This window comes from Triturus cristatus, chromosome 12, assembly GCF_964204655.1.
Source record: "Triturus cristatus chromosome 12, aTriCri1.1, whole genome shotgun sequence".
Lineage (NCBI taxonomy): Eukaryota > Metazoa > Chordata > Amphibia > Caudata > Salamandridae > Triturus > Triturus cristatus.
The window spans coordinates 175816953-175837907 of record NC_140595.1 but is presented as its reverse complement, the minus strand read 5'-3'; the positions used below and the strand labels follow the sequence as shown (position 1 = coordinate 175837907).

General features: G+C 40.4%; 1 protein-coding gene across 1 annotated transcript in view; it reads left to right on the top strand.

Moving 5' to 3' along the window:
- The window catches only part of NDUFS2 (NADH:ubiquinone oxidoreductase core subunit S2), a 100642-nt gene that overhangs the window by 60176 nt on the left and 19511 nt on the right, over window positions 1-20955 (top strand). Inside the window, exons 9-12 of the mRNA XM_085639177.1 lie at window positions 3425-3544; window positions 4346-4475; window positions 10382-10477; window positions 14828-14911. Of these exons, the coding sequence (XP_085495303.1) occupies window positions 3425-3544; window positions 4346-4475; window positions 10382-10477; window positions 14828-14911 (430 nt within the window). The remainder of the gene's footprint in view (window positions 1-3424; window positions 3545-4345; window positions 4476-10381; window positions 10478-14827; window positions 14912-20955) is intronic.

Below are 20955 nucleotides of genomic sequence, written 5' to 3'. Positions count from 1 at the left end.
TGTTGAACCCGGACCATTCATAGTAAAGTTTTATGACGAATGGTGCCTTGGTGCCTCTCACTGCAAATTTTTTAACGCAAATGGTGCTTATTTTCACGAACTAGCATAATTGTGGGAATAGCACAAAGTTCTCGAATTACGCCGGCATAATTTAAATTTCGGTCAGGCCTAGTTTTATACTTTTTGTAACCGAGAGTCAAAAACAAATGGTTTCAAAGAGGGCATAAAGCGTACCTTAAAACCATTTGTTTTTGCATTGTTTATTTAGAAGTGCTGTAAATAGGAACGTGGCCAGCAGGTCCCCAGAAACTCAGTCAGCCCACCGAAACGCCCAGAGCCTGGTAGGCCAGTACGTCCCTGCTCATATCTCTCAGCTTTGAAAAGATTCGTGTAGGGTTCCCGGTCCCACCTTATAGCATTATACAAAAAAAACCATTAATGCAAATTGTTGCATAATTACACAAAATCCAAACCTCTCATTTTGTGCTCTCATTCAGCATGAAATGCATCCTCGCGTTCTGTGTACATTTGTACCGCGAATGGCCTGTCATTTCATGAAGTTGCGTAATTGCCTAATTCCTGGAACGTCGAGCAATGTTAAACGTGCAAAGTTACGCCGGCGTAATTTACACTTCTCCCAAGCCTAATAGCTCAGAGAATTGCAACGAACTCGACCAAAGCCATGTCAAGGCTTTGCAGGAGAACAGATACCAATGATGGTCACCAGAGGGCATGAAGTGCTCATAAATGATTCCGGAGTTAAGTAATTCGTAGGCTTTTCAGCCTTGCCCTAAACCGCAAGGGAAACTGCATGCAGTGACCCCATTATTTGTAAGATTTTGTTGTCTTTTATTTTGCAACACTTAATTTTCCACTAGCCTGGCACTTCCGTTTCCTATTTTTTGCTAATTGCTTCTTTACACTTTCTCTTTCATTTCTCGCCTGGATTATACTATTATCGTCCCCTGAACATGACTGGATTCAATTTAGGTTTTCGATACACGGTCTGAGAACCTTCTGTATAAAGCGAACCACAATTACAAAGGGTTGCGTTGTATTGTAAATAACGTTACAATTGTGAAGCAATGACAGATCAGTTTTATTGAAACATCACGTTCCTTTTGTAGCAGGTTCATTTTTATAATTGCATTGTAGCGTCATACTTGCACTGTGATCTTGCACAAGAATTAGTACGGTGTTACTAGGAGAGAAAATACGAATAGGTGACTTACTTTTATACATGTCTACTCGTTATGGTTTGTTGGAAAACCCTGTGTTCCTTTTCTTTGTAAAGGTAGGTTGTAGTCTACAAGCCGACTTTAAGTGTAGCGTTTTGTGAGGCACAGATTAAATTTAAAAAATCTCTAATTTTGGCAACAACAAAAAAATAATCATGATGAAAAGGTGCCATTTAGGACATCATTTCTTTCTCTGTTTTAAGTACATTCTAGTTGGAATAAAAAAGGTATGCTAGAAAACCACATGGTTGAAAAGCCAATTTTAAGTGCCGCATGCATGCCAACTGCCCAGATTCAGGCCGCAGACTACCGGTCTCTTAAGCCAAAAATGGCTTTTATTTTAGCTTTCTGTCGCATAAAATTGCCTCTAATTTAATATAAATGAATGGAAAAAATGCATTCCTCGATTTGTGATTCAGAACCTTCCATTTCACAGTTTTAAAATGTTGGCATGCATATTGCCTTGCAAGAAGGATAAACAAACGGGTAATGATGCTAATCGACCTTGCCCTCAGAGAGGCATTTTCTTTCTGCCTTTATAGTGAATCGGAGCTTCATTGTCTGTTAGTGCAGGGCAATGGAAGTCAAGCAGTTCTTTGCGATGAGAAGTTCAGTGTAAATATCTGAAATACTAATTTCCATCTGAGCTCCAGAGTTAACAGGAAGTGGGAGGAGTGTTTATGAATTACTCATGGTGCACAACTGGGATTACAAGTAAATTACATCTCCTGCTCCATCGTAGGATGGTCTATAATATACATAAACATCAAACGAGGATAACAAGCTTATCCATTCACCGAGCGAAGCAAATCCAACTGGATAAGAGACCGAAATGTTGTCTAATCAAACCAACATTGCACAAAGAAGCTTGGCTTCAAGCATGTCATTTCTGGAGCCAGGACTTTAGCAAAGATGTGATGTAACCATCAGGCATCTGTTCATCCTCATCAGAATAGCATCTTTTTATTTCCCACTTAGAGTGAGCCATAGGGCTAACTGCAAGTCATCTGTTAGCCCCTTCAATGCTCTTAGTGATCCTCGACGCGCTCGACTTGGCTATTAAATAACACTATCTAGATTTTTTTTTTTTCAACGTTGCATAAGCCATAGCTATGGAATGTCTATGCATGTAGTTGTAAGAAGATAATATACAGTAGCTCTTAATAACTCTAGCATATTTACCCATTTCACAGCTGGCGAGTTTAGGCTTGGAGGGAAAGAGGATAATAAAATACTCCAATTTATCCAGAAATCTAAAATGGCCACTAGAAGGAGTGATGGGTGGGTTTTTCTTGGAGCCTTAAGCCAGAATACAATGCAAGACTTGTTTCAGCAAAAGGCTGGAATTGCAGTTTCCACCACCATCCTCCGAATTTGATGAAGGGTGGTTTTATGTGTAGATTCTAAACCAGCATGTGGTCATCTTGAAACCATTCTGTGCAATTCCCAGAGAGAGGGTGGCCACTTAAAATCAGTGTGAGTTTTCTTAAGACCTTTCAAAAATCCTTAGTCACAGGGATAGTGGATAAGGTTGTTTGAGAAGATCATTTTGTCTTGTGGTAAAGTCCAATGAATGTTTTATAGAGAAGAAATCCAAATCCGCTTAGTCATATGCAGAAGATATAGTGGCATTTTCTCATCTTGGGCAATAAAATCAGAACCTCTTCCACTTCAATGCAAATGATGTTTTCTTAGAATAATATTTAGCCTTCTTCAGGCTGTTCATGCAGCATCTTGAAGGGCGAGGGGAAGGAGGGCTGTTCAAACCTTCTTGCCCGTTTAGGACTAGTGTTACCAAGATCACCTTATTCCAACAAAGTTAACCACGTACAGTAAAAAAAAAAAATCTTTCTTATTTTTTGTATTGGCAGAGCAATTTATTGTGGACCTTTCAGCCGAGGTGTTTCCTGTATGCTATGATCCGTTGTGAAATCTAGTATATTGAATGCAAGAACATCCAGGAATGTTGCATGTATATGAGCACGTTTTCATCATGAAATTATTTTAAAAATGGGAAAGTTGCTGTATTGAAAATGTGTTTCTGGGTTCCTTTTCCTAGGTGACGATCTTATTTGAAATTCCTAGAAGATATCCGTTTTGGAGAGCTAGTATTACAAATAAGAAACCTTTCCTTCTTATACATTTGAAATTTATACCAATTACTTGTATCCATATTTCTTTTGTAGTGGTGTCTTGCTTCGAGGCTCTGGAATACAATGGGATCTTCGCAAATCCCAGCCATATGATGTGTATGATCAAGTGGAATTTGATGTACCCATTGGTTCAAGGGGGGATTGCTATGACAGGTGAGTTTTAATGCTATTTACATTGGAGCGCCCATTAAATGCCTTTTGTGTGCACTCTCTGCCTATACACTTTAAAGTCTCTCTTCAGTTTGTTCAGTCCATTCCTGGCAGATATAAGCTTCACAACCACTAGGCTGAAGAATGTAAATGGCTGTGTATTTTGTGAGTTATTATGGGCATGACCGAATATTCTGTTCCAGATGGTCTGGGTAGTATGCTCCAAGCAGATATTAATTAAGTTAAAACACTGTTCCAAACTATATATATGTCTGATTACTGATTCACCGGTATCCTTAGGACCCTTCTCGGTGAAGAGATGTAGAGTATCGTCACATTCTGAATCAAAGGTTGAAAAGCGCCAAGTGTACAGTGCTACGAAGGAGCACTCACTACCACCACTTTTACTTGCAATAGGGGTACCAGGAAGATCTGATCTTAATTGTAAATAGTGTTGTTTGATTGCACTATGTAAAAGCTATATATCTAGAATGTGATTACCCTTGCTTAATGGTTGAGCTATATGAAGCTGAATTGTTGTCCATTATCACCAGATAGGTCCTTTCATTATTTCAGTTACTTAATTGTATATAGTTGTGAACTTCCGTCTTTAATTTGTATACTAAAAACACAAAACCTAAGAAATAAGTGTTGTAAAAATAGGACCGGGTATTAGCTTACTTTCAGGTGGCTGAATTATGTTCTGGTACATCCTGAAATTTGTCAATTTCTTTACAGAATTATCATTTATCTTGCTATCCTCAGTGAGGTAAATAAGCTAATTTTGTGTATTCACTTTTGCAGGTACCTATGCCGGGTGGAAGAGATGCGCCAGTCCTTGCGCATCTGCTTGCAGTGCCTTAACAAAATGCCAGAAGGGGAGATTAAAGTCGATGATGCGAAAATATCACCACCAAAGCGATCTGAAATGAAGGTGAAAAAGTGCAATCAGTGATACATCCTCATTTCCTGTGTGAAGTTCTCCATAAACCTGAAAATGTGTTCCATAAAATAAATGGACCCTTCACTACTTAGCTGATTTCATCATGTAGATTTGTAGGGCACCAGGTTAAGGCATAGATGAGTTCTTTTGACGGTAGCTCAAGGTCCCTCCTTCTAAGCATATTGTTTTAGAAAGTAACAGATCATATGACTACGCCGCATGATTCTGTAGAGCGCAGGATCTGTAGCATAAATAGAATCAGAGAGATGATTTTTAAACAACTCTTTCTCTCTCTATGTATATATAAACTTTGTGTGTGTGTGTATATATTTATATATAAATTGTTGAGGCTGCGATAGCGTAGCTTTAGTTATGGTTGCATCGGAGTTTGTTTAGGAAAGACATTTTTTGTTTTCTTAATAACTTTAGTGCAGTTGAACAGATTTGCACAAAATGTTCCCAAAGAAAAAGGTCATCCATTTTAAGGCGGTCATGACAAGTTTTGTGTAAATCTGTCACACGTTGGCCGCAAAAAAGAAGTGTCACAAATTCCCTTAGAAAAGTTTTCTCTTTAATACAGAAACAAAATGTCTGGAAGGAATCACTTCAAATTTGGCACCCAGAAAGTGGCAGTCCATTCCAGAACCTAAAGTCACCACTTGTGACTCAAACTTTTGTGACGCAAGAGTCGCGTACCAATTTAAAAAAAAAGATTTGAGGTGGAGGTGAATGTTCCTGGTATGGGATTTCATTTTTTGTACACGTTTTGGGCCCCGCAGTAATGCATTTCCACAGAACAAAACTCTTGAGTCACAGCCAACTTTAGAGTTTCAAGAATTTTTTTTTTTCCACAGCCCTTATCCAGCCAATCAGATTTCTCAAAAATATTGAAATTTATAATCAACAGGAATCTTGCGATGTGACTCAAGTTAAAATGGCAGAGATACAAAAGTGTTAACCCGTCATCAACTTTTTTAAAACCTCTATCACAAAAACGTCTCAATGAACTGCTTTCATGCCAAGTTTGGTGGAATTCCTTACAGTGGTGTAGGCCTTATGCATGATCAAAATTTTCTAAGGGGCAATAAAATGAGTAATCCCTTTCTTTTTTTATGCCCCAACACCCCCAAAATTTTTTTTTTATGCACTGCTCGCATCTTCTCAAAAATTCATGTAGATGTAAATATCCGGTGACATGTGACCAAGGCCGTTGTATCAGTCGAAATGTGTTATGGTGTGCATCAATAAATTAATTTAACACCTCCCAAGTGGCGCCATACATGGCTCGTGAGTACATTACATACATGGCTCGTGAGTACGTTACACCAATACCCCCCCCCCCCCCCCCCCCCCCCCGTGGCAGCTTGTGCAACGTCCCTGGGTTCTCACCCCAGGGACATATTGTTTTGACTACCAAGTCGGAGTAAACACTCCGCATCCAGCAAGCGGGAGATGAGAAAATGCCTGCTCTTGCTGGAAGCAGAGGTTTCATCAAAACAGACTAAAGGAAAGCTCTGCATGGAGGCAACTGCTGTTCAGCAGCTCACTCTGTGCAGGAGCAATACAGACTCCCACAGGACGCGGGGAGCTGGTAGGGACCCCCCCGGGTCCCAGGAAAAAGAGCATAAAGAGGCATAATAAAGGTCACAAATGAGCAGAAAGAGACAAAATAGAAATCAGAAACGAGCAATAAGAGGCAAAATAAAAAGTCACAAACGAGCAGAAGGAGGCAAAATAAAGATCAGAAAGGCAAAATTAAGGTCAGAAACCAGCAGAAAGAGGCAAAATAAAGGTCAGAAACCAGCAGAAAGAGGCAAAATAGCGATCAGAAACAACTCGAAAGAGACTAAAGTTCCGAAACAAGCCAAATCATTGTCAGAAATGAGTAGAAAGAAACAAAATAAGGGTCAGAAACTAGCAGAAAGAGGCAAAATAAAGGTCGGCAACGAGCAGAAAGAGGCAAAATAAATGTCAGAGTCAAAATAGAGATCAGAAACCAGCAGTAAGAGGCAAAATAGAGATCAGAAACAAGCACAAAGAGTCCAAATAAAGGTCGGAAACAAGCAGAAAGGCAAAATAGAGCTCAGAAACAAGCCTGAAGATGCAAAATAAAGGTCAACAACGAGCAGAAAGAGGTAAAATAGAGATCAGAAGGGCAAAATAAGGGTCACAAACCAGCAGAAAGAGGCAAAATAGAGATCAGAAGGGCAAAATAAGGGTCACAAACCAGCAGAAAGAGGCAAAATAAAGGTCAGAAATGAGCAGAAAGTCAAAATAGAGTACAGAAACAAGCCCAAAGATGCTAAATTAATGTCAACAACTAGCAAAAAGAGGCAAAATAGAGATCAGAAACTAGCAGTAAGTGGCAAAATAGAGATCAGAAACATGCACAAAGAGTCAAAATAAAGGTCGGAAGCGAGCAGAAAGGCAAAATAGAGCTCAGAAACCAGTCGAAAGATGCAAAATAAAGGTCAACAAAGAGGCAAAATAGAGATCAGAAACCAGCAGAAAGAAGCAAAAGAAAGGTCAGAAGTGAGCAGAAAGGCAAAATAGAGCTCAGAAACAAGCGGAAAGATGCAAAATAAAGGTCAACAACGAGCAGAAAGAGGCAAAGTAGAGATCAGAAAGGCAAAATAAAGGTCACAGACAAGCAGAAAAAGTCAAAATAAAGGTCAGAAATGAGCATAAAGAGGCAAAATAAAGTTCAGAAACAAGCAGAAAGAGCCAGGTTATACTGAGTCACGTGTAGTATGAGACTGCTATCATGATTAAACATGCAGTGTTTAACATTGGTCAGGCTTACTAGTGCAGAATGTGCCTTTGGAGTCTCACTGCCAACTTCACTTGGCATGTAACATTTCTTTAAGATGTGTTAAATGCATGTTTTAGTAGACATAACTGACCTCTGAGATATGCTGTAGGCATGCCATAAAGCAATTAATGAGTCGTCTTGTCCAATCAAATCACTTTCTTACATAGTAACATGATCTTTACGAATGCAGATGTCATCATGACTATCGGCGGCGCTCCGACAACAGGAAATACAATTTAAAAGTGGTTTTCTTTAAAAATGAACGAAGAAACACAAGTTTTAACAGTATGTTATGAAACACCTATTCGCAGACATTGCTTAAAACTTGTGTATATATGTGGTTTGCACTTTTTGACAAACCTTTAGTCTTCGAGACTACATATGTCCTTGCAACTTACACCGTCACCACAAAATTGGGAAATACATTTTTTAAATGTTTTTAAAAATAAATAAATAAAGATAAGTTTAAACAGTATGTTAGCAAAGACCTTTTGTTAAACATTTTTTTAAATGTGTATATATGTTTTACACTTTTTGAAAAAGCAAGGGATTTTCACGACATCCCTGTGAAAACGGAACATGCGTATCGCGACAAATCGCAACGACGTTCCAACGATTAAAAAAAGTGTTATAAATCATCTGAAGCAAATTAAAAGTGACACACAGAAATACATAAATGAGTCGTCCATTATGCATGTTTAATGTACAATATCTACTCATGATTATACGACGTATAAAAATGACCTGCACCCTAGGTTGGTAAACACTTGGTGCACTGGGGGCACCCAGGTGACATAGCCATGCCCCAGAGGATGGAGTCACCACCCCCAAAATTGGCTTGAGCAGGGGGGCTGTACGCCTCTTTCCCCCTCTCCCACATTTGTTTATGACCAGGTGCGAGAGTCGAAATCGGCCCTTCGAGGGGGGCTTTACCCCCTCCCCCATTAAAAATAAATCATGTGTCGCTGTGGTTTGACTACCTTTTGAACCGTTTGAGCTAGAAACATGTGTTTTTCTCGTTAAAATCTGGAGATTATGCATCGGATGATGGATTATGTGGCAAATGTGACAATTCTACAATTATGGAAAAATAGCCGCTGCCACACAGTCGCATGATTCCAGTAGCCCTGCCCATTAGCACCTTGTAATGCGACAAGGCAATCCTCTCCTGCCTAGCATTGTATCACTCTTGAGGCTGTGACACTCTCCTAGTCCTCCCTGACCCAACACCCTCCGCCTCCCCTCCCAGTGCAGCACCAGCCACTCACTTATCCCAATGAGACACTCGAAGACCCACTCCGACAGTTGCACACCCACTCAGACTAATGCACCCACTGACAGACCTACTCGGACACTGGCCCACCCAGTGAACACATCCACTCTAACACTCACACACCTACTCACAGACCATCTCAGAGGCTCTTGTACCACCTCACAGACCATCTCAGAGGCTCTTGTACCACCTCACAGACCATCTCAGACACTAACACACACACATCCATTGAGACACTCACGCACCCACTCGCACACCATTTGAGAAACTCATACACTCACTCACACTTGCTCTGAAAGGTTAGAGACTCCATTTAAGAAATACAATTATGGAAAAGTTTTTAGACCCGTCTTTTATGTTAAACTTATTGACATGTTTGTATATTTTTGTATGAACTTTTTATGCATTTTGATTTTAAATGCGAAATAAAGGATTGATTGATTGATTGAAATAAAATTAAAAAACCTAGAAATTCACTGGAAAAAAGCAAAGGTTGGAGGGGGGTTATAGTTAGGATATAAAATAGCCTTAGATTGTAACTGAAAAAAACAAAGGTTACAGGGACGTTGTATGTAGGCTCACATTTCTCTCATTTTAAACCATAGAAATACAGCAGTTACTTACCTGAGCTAACTATAACTTACGCCCCGCAATGCACTGCTCATGACCTTACATATTTAATTACTCATGACTTGGTCAGTGACATCACACCGAAACAACTATGAACATTTCTGAATATAAAATGTAGACTGTAGTAGGTTATGACCTTAATATGAAAAGCCCTGCCTTTTATGCATAGAAATGTAATCAACTTGGGACCCATGACAAACCACCTCTGTGATCCTTCCTCAGAGATTTAACTAAATAGCAGCCTCTCCTTTTGCTTACAATTGATGTAATGGGTGAATTAGTAATTCTGAAATACACCTTGATCGAAAGAGAAGTAACTTTTGGTGGTGTATGGTAATTGTTTTATGCTCGACCCTAGGTCTGTCAAAATAAATGTGTGACACAGAACTTTAGATTTTCCATTCTCTTTGACTGTCAACGTATTTTCTGCCACAAAGGAGCAGTTTGGGAGTGGTCACAAGAAAACTGTTTCATTCTGCAATACCGCTGTGTTTGAAAAAATAAAGCATTGATTACGAATCATGCGCAATTGCAAATGTGTTGTCTCCTTGTTAGAAAGAAGCACACTCGTGGCCAGATATCAAGTTTCAAATAACACCCATACATGACAGTTATTTAAGTTTTCCCAAAGGCTTGAGTGAATGTGCTTGTCGCTGCATCACTGTGTAAGGGAAATAAGCACAAAACTATGGCAGTTGAAACCATAACATTAAAGATAGTCTATATCTGAAGTACTAGTGTGAGAAAAATGTCACTTCATCACAGCCCACAATTTCTGATAAAATGTAAATAAAAAACAAACCTGTCCTATTTCAATGCTGATGATGAAAGTGATTAAAACTCCCTAGGAAACACTAGTTGTGTTAGTAGAGAGTTTGCTGTCTGTCTGTTGTACTGAATAGGATAAATGTTTGGGGACAGATGAGTCGCAGCAGGATTACTGTTCGGGAAGTTGTTCAAATTAGTCCATTACAGGCATCGGTGCCTAAGTGGTTTCTCACTGACTAAGATTGGTGTGAGTATGGAGCTATGTGCACAGCTGTCAGGTTGAGGTTTTGGGTAAGATGGCTACGGCCTTGATAATCGTTGCGTTCGGAAGCCTCAGCTTGGTCTTAGTGAAGGTGTTGTCACCATAGGTATGTATGCTGGAATGTGTTTTATGTGGCTCTTGTTTCCCCTTAGACATCTATGGAGTCGCTGATCCACCATTTCAAGCTGTATACTGAAGGATATCAGGTGCCACCGGGAGCCACCTACACTGCTATTGAAGCTCCTAAGGTACTGTATTTTTATTTTTTCAGCTGTTAAAATTGGGTATTAGTTTCTGAGTTCTTTTCTGAGCTGTATCCCAAATGCTTTATAATCCCATTCATACCACATTTGTTATTTCTTTTCTGCTTGCCAAGACTTTACTAACAAGCACTCGTATTCAAGTATGTTTCGGATTTCAAGGGTGCTTGGTCAGTAAATTCTGCTTAGATAGTTATTGTCTTGCAGTGTTTGTCTGTTGCTTAAACAACTACACTTAAGCTGGCTCGGTTACGTACAAGACCGCCTGCCATGCCTTTGCTATCCGACTTCCATTCTTTTTCTTTTAGGTCACTTCAGTGGGCTTGACCGTCTGTTGGATTATATTCTATTATACATGATTTTCCTCTGTGGTTCGCCTTTGCACTTGAAGATTTCCATTTTCATTACATTGAATTCCTTTACCTTATCTATGACATACGTTTAATTTGTCTGACTAATATAAATCACCAGTTGTGCAACCAATACACCCCTGATACCCATTACAAGGAGTTTAGCAAATGAGTATGTGGGTAGATTGTCAGTCCCCTGAGCTATAAATTCAGAGCATGTATTCCATTCATTGCCTTCTGGAGCTGGTGCTAGGTTGAATCAGATTTCTCAAGATACTGATCCTTGTTGTCAGCTTATTAAGTGCCATAGTATTTGTTCACCCATGTATTATATTTTCGTTTTTAAATTTTTTTTTTTTAATTAAATATTGCGCAAGCATGTTGATTGTATTTTGCAATGCCTGCCTCCACCCTTAATTTATATGCGCACATCAGGTCATTTTATTGATATCCTTTTCACTAAATCAAGGTTTCACCAGTAGACCAAATAGCAATTTTGAGGTGACGCGTGTTGACTTTGCAGTTGTTTCTAACTGATAATGAAAGTTATTATACTAGTGACAAAGTGTTAAGCTAATTGGATAGGGCACCAGAAATGCACAGATTCTTGGTCTCTCTGCAGTCTCAAAGGGTCTACTTCTTTCTTGGAGAAAAAGGACAAACCTCATCAACCAGAATGCCGACCACGACTGGTAGTCGTGTTGCTGATCTCCCCAGGTTAACCTTACCTCCCTTACATACTACTAGAGCAGTCATTCAAGTCACTAAAGGGTGCAGGAGTCGAGCCACTAAAGAGGCTAAGAAACAAGAGGGCAAACATGACTTCACTCAAAGTGGCACCTCCATGTTCACTGCACCTTTGCAGTGTAGGATATCTCTGCATAAGGAGGCATGGAATATATCTATGAGATCATATGCATACTGGTTACCTTCTAATTCAACCACACTTTGGAGTTCATCAAGAACCTTCCACAAACCCCAGGCATAAAGAGAAGCACTCAAGTGTTTAGGAAGTTGTCTTTGTTCTTGAAAGGGACACTCGAAAATTCCTAGACAATCATAACAGCAAAGGGTTCTTTTTCCAATATTTGTGGGGCTAAATGAAATCAGAGTGCTTCGATCTGATTCACCAAAAATATTAGTTTTATCCTCACCAGAGAGCACGATCAGTTCAGAGAGTTGCGTTTTTGGCTTAGGCTCGTCCACGAATATTTACAATTTGTTTCTCTGGCCTAATTCATACATACACCCCTCAACAGTCTCCAGTGCCTGAAGATAACCGGTTCCTGGCCTCTTTAATAGAATAGACATCAAAGGTGAACTGGGTAGTGAGTTGGCATCAACGATCAAGCTTCAAAAAACCTACTTGCTATGATGAGTCAGAATTTATCAGGTCGAACTATATTTAGGGCAGATCTAGTAACATTTTGTAATGATTTTTCGAGGTCTGACGACAATTACATAGATTGATCCAAATATCTGCCCTCAGATGCTGTGTCTGCTCTTCAAGGAATCAGATGCTCAGCTCCTTCTACCAATAGATGTACCTTGAGAAGGCTAGAGGGAAACATTTCAACTCTGGGACACTGGGCAACACTAGCTTCTTGCATTGGACAACTGACTGATATTTATTTCCACCTTACTTTTGTATTGTTACTCCTTACAACCCTGAGACATAATCTACTTGAAAAAGTGCTTTCAAAAAGGAGCATTTCTGTTACTAAAGAGGGAGAAGAGTGTTGCATCCGCTAATACCTCAAGCTCCATCAGTTGTTGCATTATCTACATCCTGGTCTTGGTGCACTTGGGCCACAGGTATTGCTTCATCCTGTTATCTGTTGATCGATCCAGGCTGTCATATTGGGATTTAGAAGGCAACAAGATTCACATATGTTCTCGCAACACAGTTTATGCAACATCTTTTAGCTCTTTTTCTCCTGTATCCAAAGTACTGCCTGCCAAGCAGCATAAATCGATGTTTGGTGTCCATATCTAAAGCTGAAACTTTATTTATTAGGACACATGTCCCATTGGCTTTTGAAACTAAAGTAAATATGGGGACAGCCTAGCCTTCTCTATGTAAGAACATGTACCAATGTTTTAATTTTTTTTTATTTTACACAGTTTTATATAGCTTGAACTTGATCTGAATCGGTTATCAGAGCGCTTTACGTACGTAGCACCAGTTGCGTTACATAAGGACATATTCATTTTTTTTTGTTTTGTTTAGGCACGGGGAGATTAGTGATTTTCCCAGAATCACAGGATGTTCAGCATCATTGCCGAGACTCGAACCCGGTTTCCCCAGATTCGAGGTCGACCGCCCTAGCCGTTAGGCCAATTCCTCTCCCTGCCAAATGAATCAAGGTCAAAGTGGCCTTACAAGCCAATACAGGAATATCCTACACAATTCTACCATAATCTTTCTGTAATTCAGTGGACAACATTCCTCCTTGTTCGAGGAATGTCCCTCATTAAGTGGATGTTAAATTGTGCATTTGCTCACACCTTAATGTTTGAAAATTTTGCAAACTATTTATCCATCCTGACTCTTTGCTGGCAGTTTCTGTTCACACTCCAAGAAGCATTCGAACTTTAATAGCATTGTTTGTTAGGTATTTTCCTAAGTGACAGTGTGGCTGAGGTGTCAAGCCTTTTTCCATTTTACGACCTACAAGACTAGTCCGAGGCAAGGTGCAGCGTGTGACAGATGGTACTCTGTTACCGGCTTCACTAACATGAGTCTCAGAACAGCTTTCCGTATTTTTCCTATTTTGACTACTGCTTCTGTAAAACCAAAGTGTGTACATCTATGTTGGACATTAAAGTGATACTTCTCTCGAACTGCTGTTCTTTAGTGTTGGTATCGTTCATAGTTACATTGACCCCGTTTCCTGGCGTACAAGTCTTTTATAGTGTTTCTTCTCCTCACCTGTTGTGAAAATCTGAGGATATAGCCTCCAGGGTAGAGGAGGGGCAGGCCTCTCCATCTCTATGGCTGCTTGCCACATCCAAAATGATTTGGTTGAGGGGGTCCAGTACTGTTTTAAATCTATTTTAATACTTCTGGGCACAACTCTTTAACAGGGCAGCCAGACTGGTGAATAATTCAAAGCCTGTGAATCTATGAAGGATACCAAGACTGGGGAACTGTAGTTAAATAAAAGTACATTTTTGTTTGTCCTGACTGCACAACCTCCTTCAATGTTCCCATTTCACTCCATCGCAGACTTATTCGTGATGCCATGCTGTTCTTTAACAGCGGCCTTTGAGAGCCTAAAAACGTTATAAACTTTAACAGGCAAATTCTCTGTCTTATGGGTGTGGGAGGTGGGGGTATTGCATTCGAAGGACTGACCCTTTTGTTTACCACAAGCTTATAGATAAAGGAAAGTACAAATGATATTAAATACGAAGGAAAGTGACCTGATGACAAATAAAAAGATGAGTGAGGTGATGCAAGAAATGTACTTCATTTTTATATTATCATTTCCGCTAGGTACTACAGCTCCAAGTCCTCTTTTTAACTACAGATAAATCCTAAGATAAACAAGAGATTAGGACATGATGAACTGTCTATCAACAGAGACCATTTTAGTGAAATGAACAAAACTGGTTTGAAATTAAAATGGAATCTTGCTATTGGATGGGTCAGAAGTCCATCTCAGAAAACATTGCTAATGTCTTTGTTATTAAGGAACGTATGATGTATTGTTTTGATCTTGTTATAGTGGTTTCCTGTACAAAACAGGGCTGTAACATACAAATGTGAAATTTAAGTAACAGTTGCAACTTGTTATTGGAGCTTGATATAAAGCTTGAAACACCACACTCTACTTACATTTCTAATTATTAAATCACTACAGAAAATAGTCATTTTCTATAATCTGCTCAAATTCTGTGGTGTTTTCATGCGTATCAGCAGCCTTCTTGTCCATTGTCATTTTTGTCTTGATGCGTGACTAGTTTGTCCTTTTCTTGTTTACAGGGTGAATTTGGTGTATACCTTGTCTCAGATGGTAGTAGCCGACCTTATCGCTGCAAAATCAAAGCACCGGGTTTTGCTCACTTGGTAAGATTTGTTTTTTTTACTATTGTTTGTTCCTGTACCAAAACCGAGCCTTTCCTCAACTTGCCTACACTTCTTGAGTAAGATTTGTTTTACAGCTCTTAAAGTTATCAATCACAAAACTTTTTTTCCAATTTAGGATGGTACTCTTCCCCACATCCTGTGAACAGCTAAACTTTAGGGATCTCCATTTTCAGTAGCAGCTGTAAGATATGGGGAGGAACCATACACTGGGCTTTGGAATCTGAGTTATTCTGTCAGAAACCATACCTCTGCCAGATGAGCAGTTGTCAGTTTTCTGGATCTTTCAGTGTGACATTACTCTGTCATGTTAACTAATATTCAGATGATGGTGTGCAGCTCTGTCTAAAAAAAACTAGATAAATGGGTAATCGACTATGTAGCTGAAGTGGAATTTATATGGTTAATCTTATTAAAATATACCATAGAATTAAATATCACCACTATTGTTTTAAATTCATGTTTTTTTGTTCATGCATGAGCGACCAGAAGAAACGTTACACTCCATCCCGTGCAGTCTGTGTGTCCTGTCGCGGCTAACCAAGCATTATAGGCAGTCAAGGTCAAGAATCTAACACTTTCCCACAGGCCTGCTTGTTAAACCAACATCCTAATTTGAAAAGCTTCAGTCCACATGCAAGTTATCAAAACTGAGTGAAGTTAGTTTCATATTCTTGGAATTGATATTGGGTGTGTAAGGTTGATATTGCATAATGTGGAAGTAGCGCGAGCATGACTCCATATGAAGACTCTTTTGTGCAAGACTTTGGCAACTTTCATTTCTTGTAAGCAAAGTGCTTTCAGTGTAGAGATCTGTTTGGGTGGTTTTGATGAGAGCCGGCTGCATTCTTGAAATATAACCCTTCACCAAGCACAACGCTGAATCAACAGGCGTTGTGGGTAAAAAGCCTGTTGGAGATAATAACTGGTTAACATGTAGGCCATTATAAAACTGCACTTTGTGCGACCAGAAGAGAAATATCTTAATAATTTATATTAGGCCATCCCCTTATGCTTATCTATACACTGCACCAAATCTCTAGTTTTGCAACCATAAAGCTGTTATCAGTCTGAAAAATATCCCAAAATGGACAGTGGTTTCGTTTATGTAGCATTTATTTACTGTAGGAAGCTGGCTTTTTATGTAGTGAACCAAAATGAGGTACACTATGTAGAAAGTTCAGGTGACCCTTAGTGGCTTATAGGGCTTAAATCAATAACCCCAAAGGCTCTCTTTTGTGGTAGTGTGGGCGAGCAGTTTAGGCTTACCAGAGGGTATTGTTAAGCAATTCGTGTACACACTGAGTCAATAAATGAAACACTCAAGTAGAAACTCGAGACCAATTTAGAAAAATAACATAGATTTTATATTCATTTAGACACCAAGATCTACGAGATTAGTTATGTACTTTTCGAGTTACAGATTTTCAGAAACACAGAAAATACAGTAATGTTATCCTATGAGGTAAACATACACTGCTTAGGAGTACTTGCAATCGACTTACAGTACTGTTCTTCTGGACTCAAGATAAGTAGGGTCCAGGGATCGTAGAACCACCAGCAGTTTTGGTTTACCTGCCCTGATGTGTCCTGGTGCAGAGGTGCTGGTCACAAAGTTAGCCTAGAACGCTACTGTTAAAGCACCGGGAAAAGTACCTGTAAGAAAAAGGCTGCAAGGGGGGACTTGAGGGCAAGTCCATCGAAACCCAAAGGAGGACTCCCTTCTTGAATGTCTCAGGGATGCCGTTGGTAGGCTCGGACTCGGGCTTGTCGGGCTCAGGTGCAGAGGTCTTTTGGCCAGCGGGTCGCTTACATTGGAGGCTCTCACTTTCTGGGTAAACCTGGAGATGAGGACAAAACAAGACTGCTGGGCCACTCTTGGTGCTGGCATCTGATGTTGATGTCCTTTGTCCGCTGGTCTGTCTTTGCGGTGTTGGAGTCCAGATTGAACCTCAAACAGGCCTTGCCTACTGCAAGGGATCCAGTACCCCGGTTTTTGTGCAAGGCGGCTCCTTGGGGTCCTGGCGTCTCCAAACTTGGCGTAGAGATGGTTTTGGTCTCTTGGAGCATGGTGACCTCCTCCTGGGCAACTTCTGCGTCGGAGGAGCCGGTGGCCAACAGTTCGGTGAACCAGACGATGTGGTCAGTGCTGGCAGGGAAGTGACTCTTCCATTTCAAGAGATATGCTGATGGATTGGCAAGGTGCTGGTGGACCTCCGAGGCTTTTGGAGTATGTTCAGCTGTAGGATGAGTCGGGGCTTTGCAATTGTCGGGACAAGTAGGCAGGGTTTGGAGCCAAGTCCACAGTTCTTGCGTTCTTCAGCTCTTTTTGGTCCTTCTCCTTCGGTGGTCAGGTGAATTTGAGTTCTTGAAGTCAGGAGGCCAACTAAATACTGAAGTTATCAGAATTAAGGGTACTGAAGGGTACTAGCCAATGGGCTACTTATCCTTGGGGTCACTACACCCCTTATATGACCACTTCCTCTGGGGAGTGGGCATAACCCTGTCCCAGAGTTCCTAATTCCCTCAAGATGGAGTGCATCAGGCAGCTCACCTTAGGGGTATAACTTGCCTTGTGGTGCAACACGCCTACTTGCATAGCTAATTTTCCTCCTGTCCTGGTGCCTGATGGGCCTCAGGGCAGGGGGTTTGCATATTCTCAGGTCTGGGGGAAGCCGGGGTCGCATATCAAGAGCGGCAGGGGCTTTTTAAGCCTCTGGATTTGATATGCTAAATCACTAGGCATCCTGCTGGAAGAGGTGGCAACAGGCAGGCTTTGTTTCTGATCTCTTGGAGCGCTAGTTTTCACCTTCAGGGGGTCAGAAACACAAAGAGGCTGGTGGGTTTTCAGGAGGCACCTCTAATGGGCCCTCTTGGTGCATGTTCAAATAAATCCACTACTGGCATCAGTATGGATTTATCAAGACAAGGTGTTTGATACCACACCATAGGATTCAGTAAAGCCATCATGTAGTTGACCAGTGCCCACTACGTACACTTAAGATGGATTACCTGTTCCCTTTATACTATCTAGTAATTGACCTAGACAGCACAGGGGCATATTTGCACATGCAGATATGTCCTCACATATAATATAATGTACCTAGCCTTAGGGCTATATGGGTGACTGACCTATAATACATACATACAGTGCACTTGGGCATGGCACACAAGGAGTGTTCCATGTAGTGTTTTCACAAAGGCTTGCACATTGTCATGCATCCTGCAAAGGAAGTCTACATGCAATTTGTGTGTAGGTCACTTAGGGTGGCATAATACATGTTGCAGCCCTTAGGAACCCTCTTTATTACCCTTACCCTGGGTACCAGTGATACCATTTACCATGGACTTACAGGGGTAATTAAGTCCTTGCCAGTCGGTGAGCAATTGAGCATGTCTTCGTTTTAAGGAAGGAGTACTGCCACTAAGGTCTGGTTTGCAGGCTTCATTGCACTGTCCGAGTCGGAAACCAGCATCTAATAGTTCTAAAAGGGGCAAAAAGTGGGAGGACAACTGCAACAAAATTAAAGTTTCCTACATGTACTAGCTTTGAAGAATTGTAAAGCACTGAACTGTAAACTAAATCATTTTATGGATAAATAGGATAGATTTTCACGCTGAACTTTAGATCATCATACATATAGCTTAACTGCAGTATGTAATGGTGAGCTTACTGTGATGTACAAATAGCTGACAGGTGTAGTTGTATTTTTGATTTAGAGTTCTATTTAGCCCAAATTGCATGAATATTATTCAACCAATAGTTCGTCTCAATTTGATGTAACTCTTAATAACAAAGATATGTCAATAAATAAGATTGAACTATCAGTCGAAATTCTGCAGACTTTGGCTGCCTGAAATATTTGTTTTATAAATTGGTTATAGCCAAGCATGGCTTCCTTTCCTTTGATTTAGATCATTGTTTCTATGACTTGTAAGATAAACTTTGTAAGCAAGCAGGTCTGTTGAAGGCAAAGGCTTGCAGATGGAGCTCTAAAGGGAATTTAAAATGTAAGTCTTCTGAGTCCTAGTAAAACAGGTTGAGTATAACTTCTTCTGGACTCCGTATCAGTGTTCCCTGCTATTGATCAGTCGTTAATCCCACTTCTGCATGACTATTCAAATATGTGGAAACTTTACTAGCGATTTATGACCATACTGCAGGCAGTCTCCGTGATCGTATAATTATTATTTACCAGCATTCATTAAGGAGAATTAAGGCACTCCTTCCAGCTTGTGATTTTAGCATGGTGGTTCACGTGACAAGCCTGGTCAGGTTTGAGGACATTTGTAAAAAATCATACCACGCACACTGAGACAACTAACACAAGCAATTTCTGCATAGAGTACAGTGAAAAATATTGATTATTTGGTCACACATTTCCATCCGAAAGGCTTATACCGCATTAACGATGATCCTTTGAAACATTGAATGAAATGGGTAGAGCTCTGTGAGATTTTTTATGCTGTATTTCAATGTGTTTATAGAATTGCAGAATAAATTGTCAATTCTAGTTCCTTTTTTCAAAATTAGCTGCCGCTCTAACCCGCCTCTCTGTACCTCAGTGCTCCTCCATCCAGTGATCGAATGTAAGCTGTATCCTATCCTATCCCGTCAGCAAATTTTTGCCATTCTGCATACGGTTTTTAAACCCTGATAACAGATACATTTATGAACCTCTCATTAGAGGATTGTTGCGTTGCATGGGAAAATGAGGCTGCAGTGAAAATTCATAGAGGCTGGTTCACAGTAGATGGTCTAAAATATGCATGTGTGATCGGGAGTGACTGATAAGCTGCCAAAAGGCATTAAAGAGATTTAAATCATAAGAATTGTAACTGTTGCAAGCTGGTGTTTGAAGCAGTGCTCTTAGGAGCACTATGCCTAAGTGGGAGAATGAATAACTGCTGCAGCGTCAGTGGGAGCAGAAGAATCTGGTCTGAGAGGAAGTAAAGCTTTTATACATTTTCCGCATAGGCATAAATCTGTGTCAGCCACTGTGGCCAAGGCATTTCTGTCTGTGATGATTTTCAACAAGGCTTTCTGGATTGAATGAAAGGTAAACTTGACAGACAGAACCAAGTGTAGGTCTGGATTTTCAGCACACAACTGGAAGGAAAATAATGTCATTGCTAGAAAACATGATGGATATAAAGCCTGGATATCTTGAGGGTGGGACAAAAGGAGCAAATGAGCTGAAATGCAAGCAGGTCTAGTCTGTCAGATGGAGCACTGCTTTCTGCACTCAGAGCTGTAAACCGACTACATTAGTAATAGAGGGCATCAAAGAACTATTTGGCACAGGGAAACGTTTTATTTCACTTCATACTCATTTTTTTTTTCACTCACTACATACTCATAGCGACTTCCTGCTGGAGGGTGGATCAAACTTGCACCACCACTACACTAAGTTTACAAAACTTATTTTGCCCTCATTTGCTTTGCGCTTATCATTGTTGACGTAGGCAGTTTCCTCCGGTGAACTCTGCTGGTGGTATCGCTAACAGGCTTGCACTAACCTGATTAAGGCCTTCGATATTAATATTTTCCCTCCTTAACTTGTGCCACTGTCAAGGCTGATTTTATACTGCAGCTGTGTATTGCAACAAGATAATGCTGGTTCTTCCCAAAACCAGGTGCCATGCAACTGGACTTTGGGAAGTATTTCAAACAGCAGGGCACCATTTGTGTTAGCATGCAGTTAAGGCGCAATTTATCCTCCAGCTCTTGTGCTTTGGTTCTGTATGTGTTTTGGGGTGGCCAAGTAGAGTCATTCTACCCCCAGCGCCAAGCAGGGAGAGATGTGCAAAGACGATATCAAGGGCTTCGAGGAGTTTTTCATAAATATCACAGTTTTGCCCACATGAAAACCCTTTTATATAGCTGTTTAAAATTTCCGATTTATTATCATTCAATTTATGAACCTCGGAAGGATTAAAATGTTGCTTTGACCCTGCTAAGCTTGAAGGCTTCTATGCAAACAACTGCTTCAGAATGACTGCAGCCATGGTGGAACGAGCAAAGC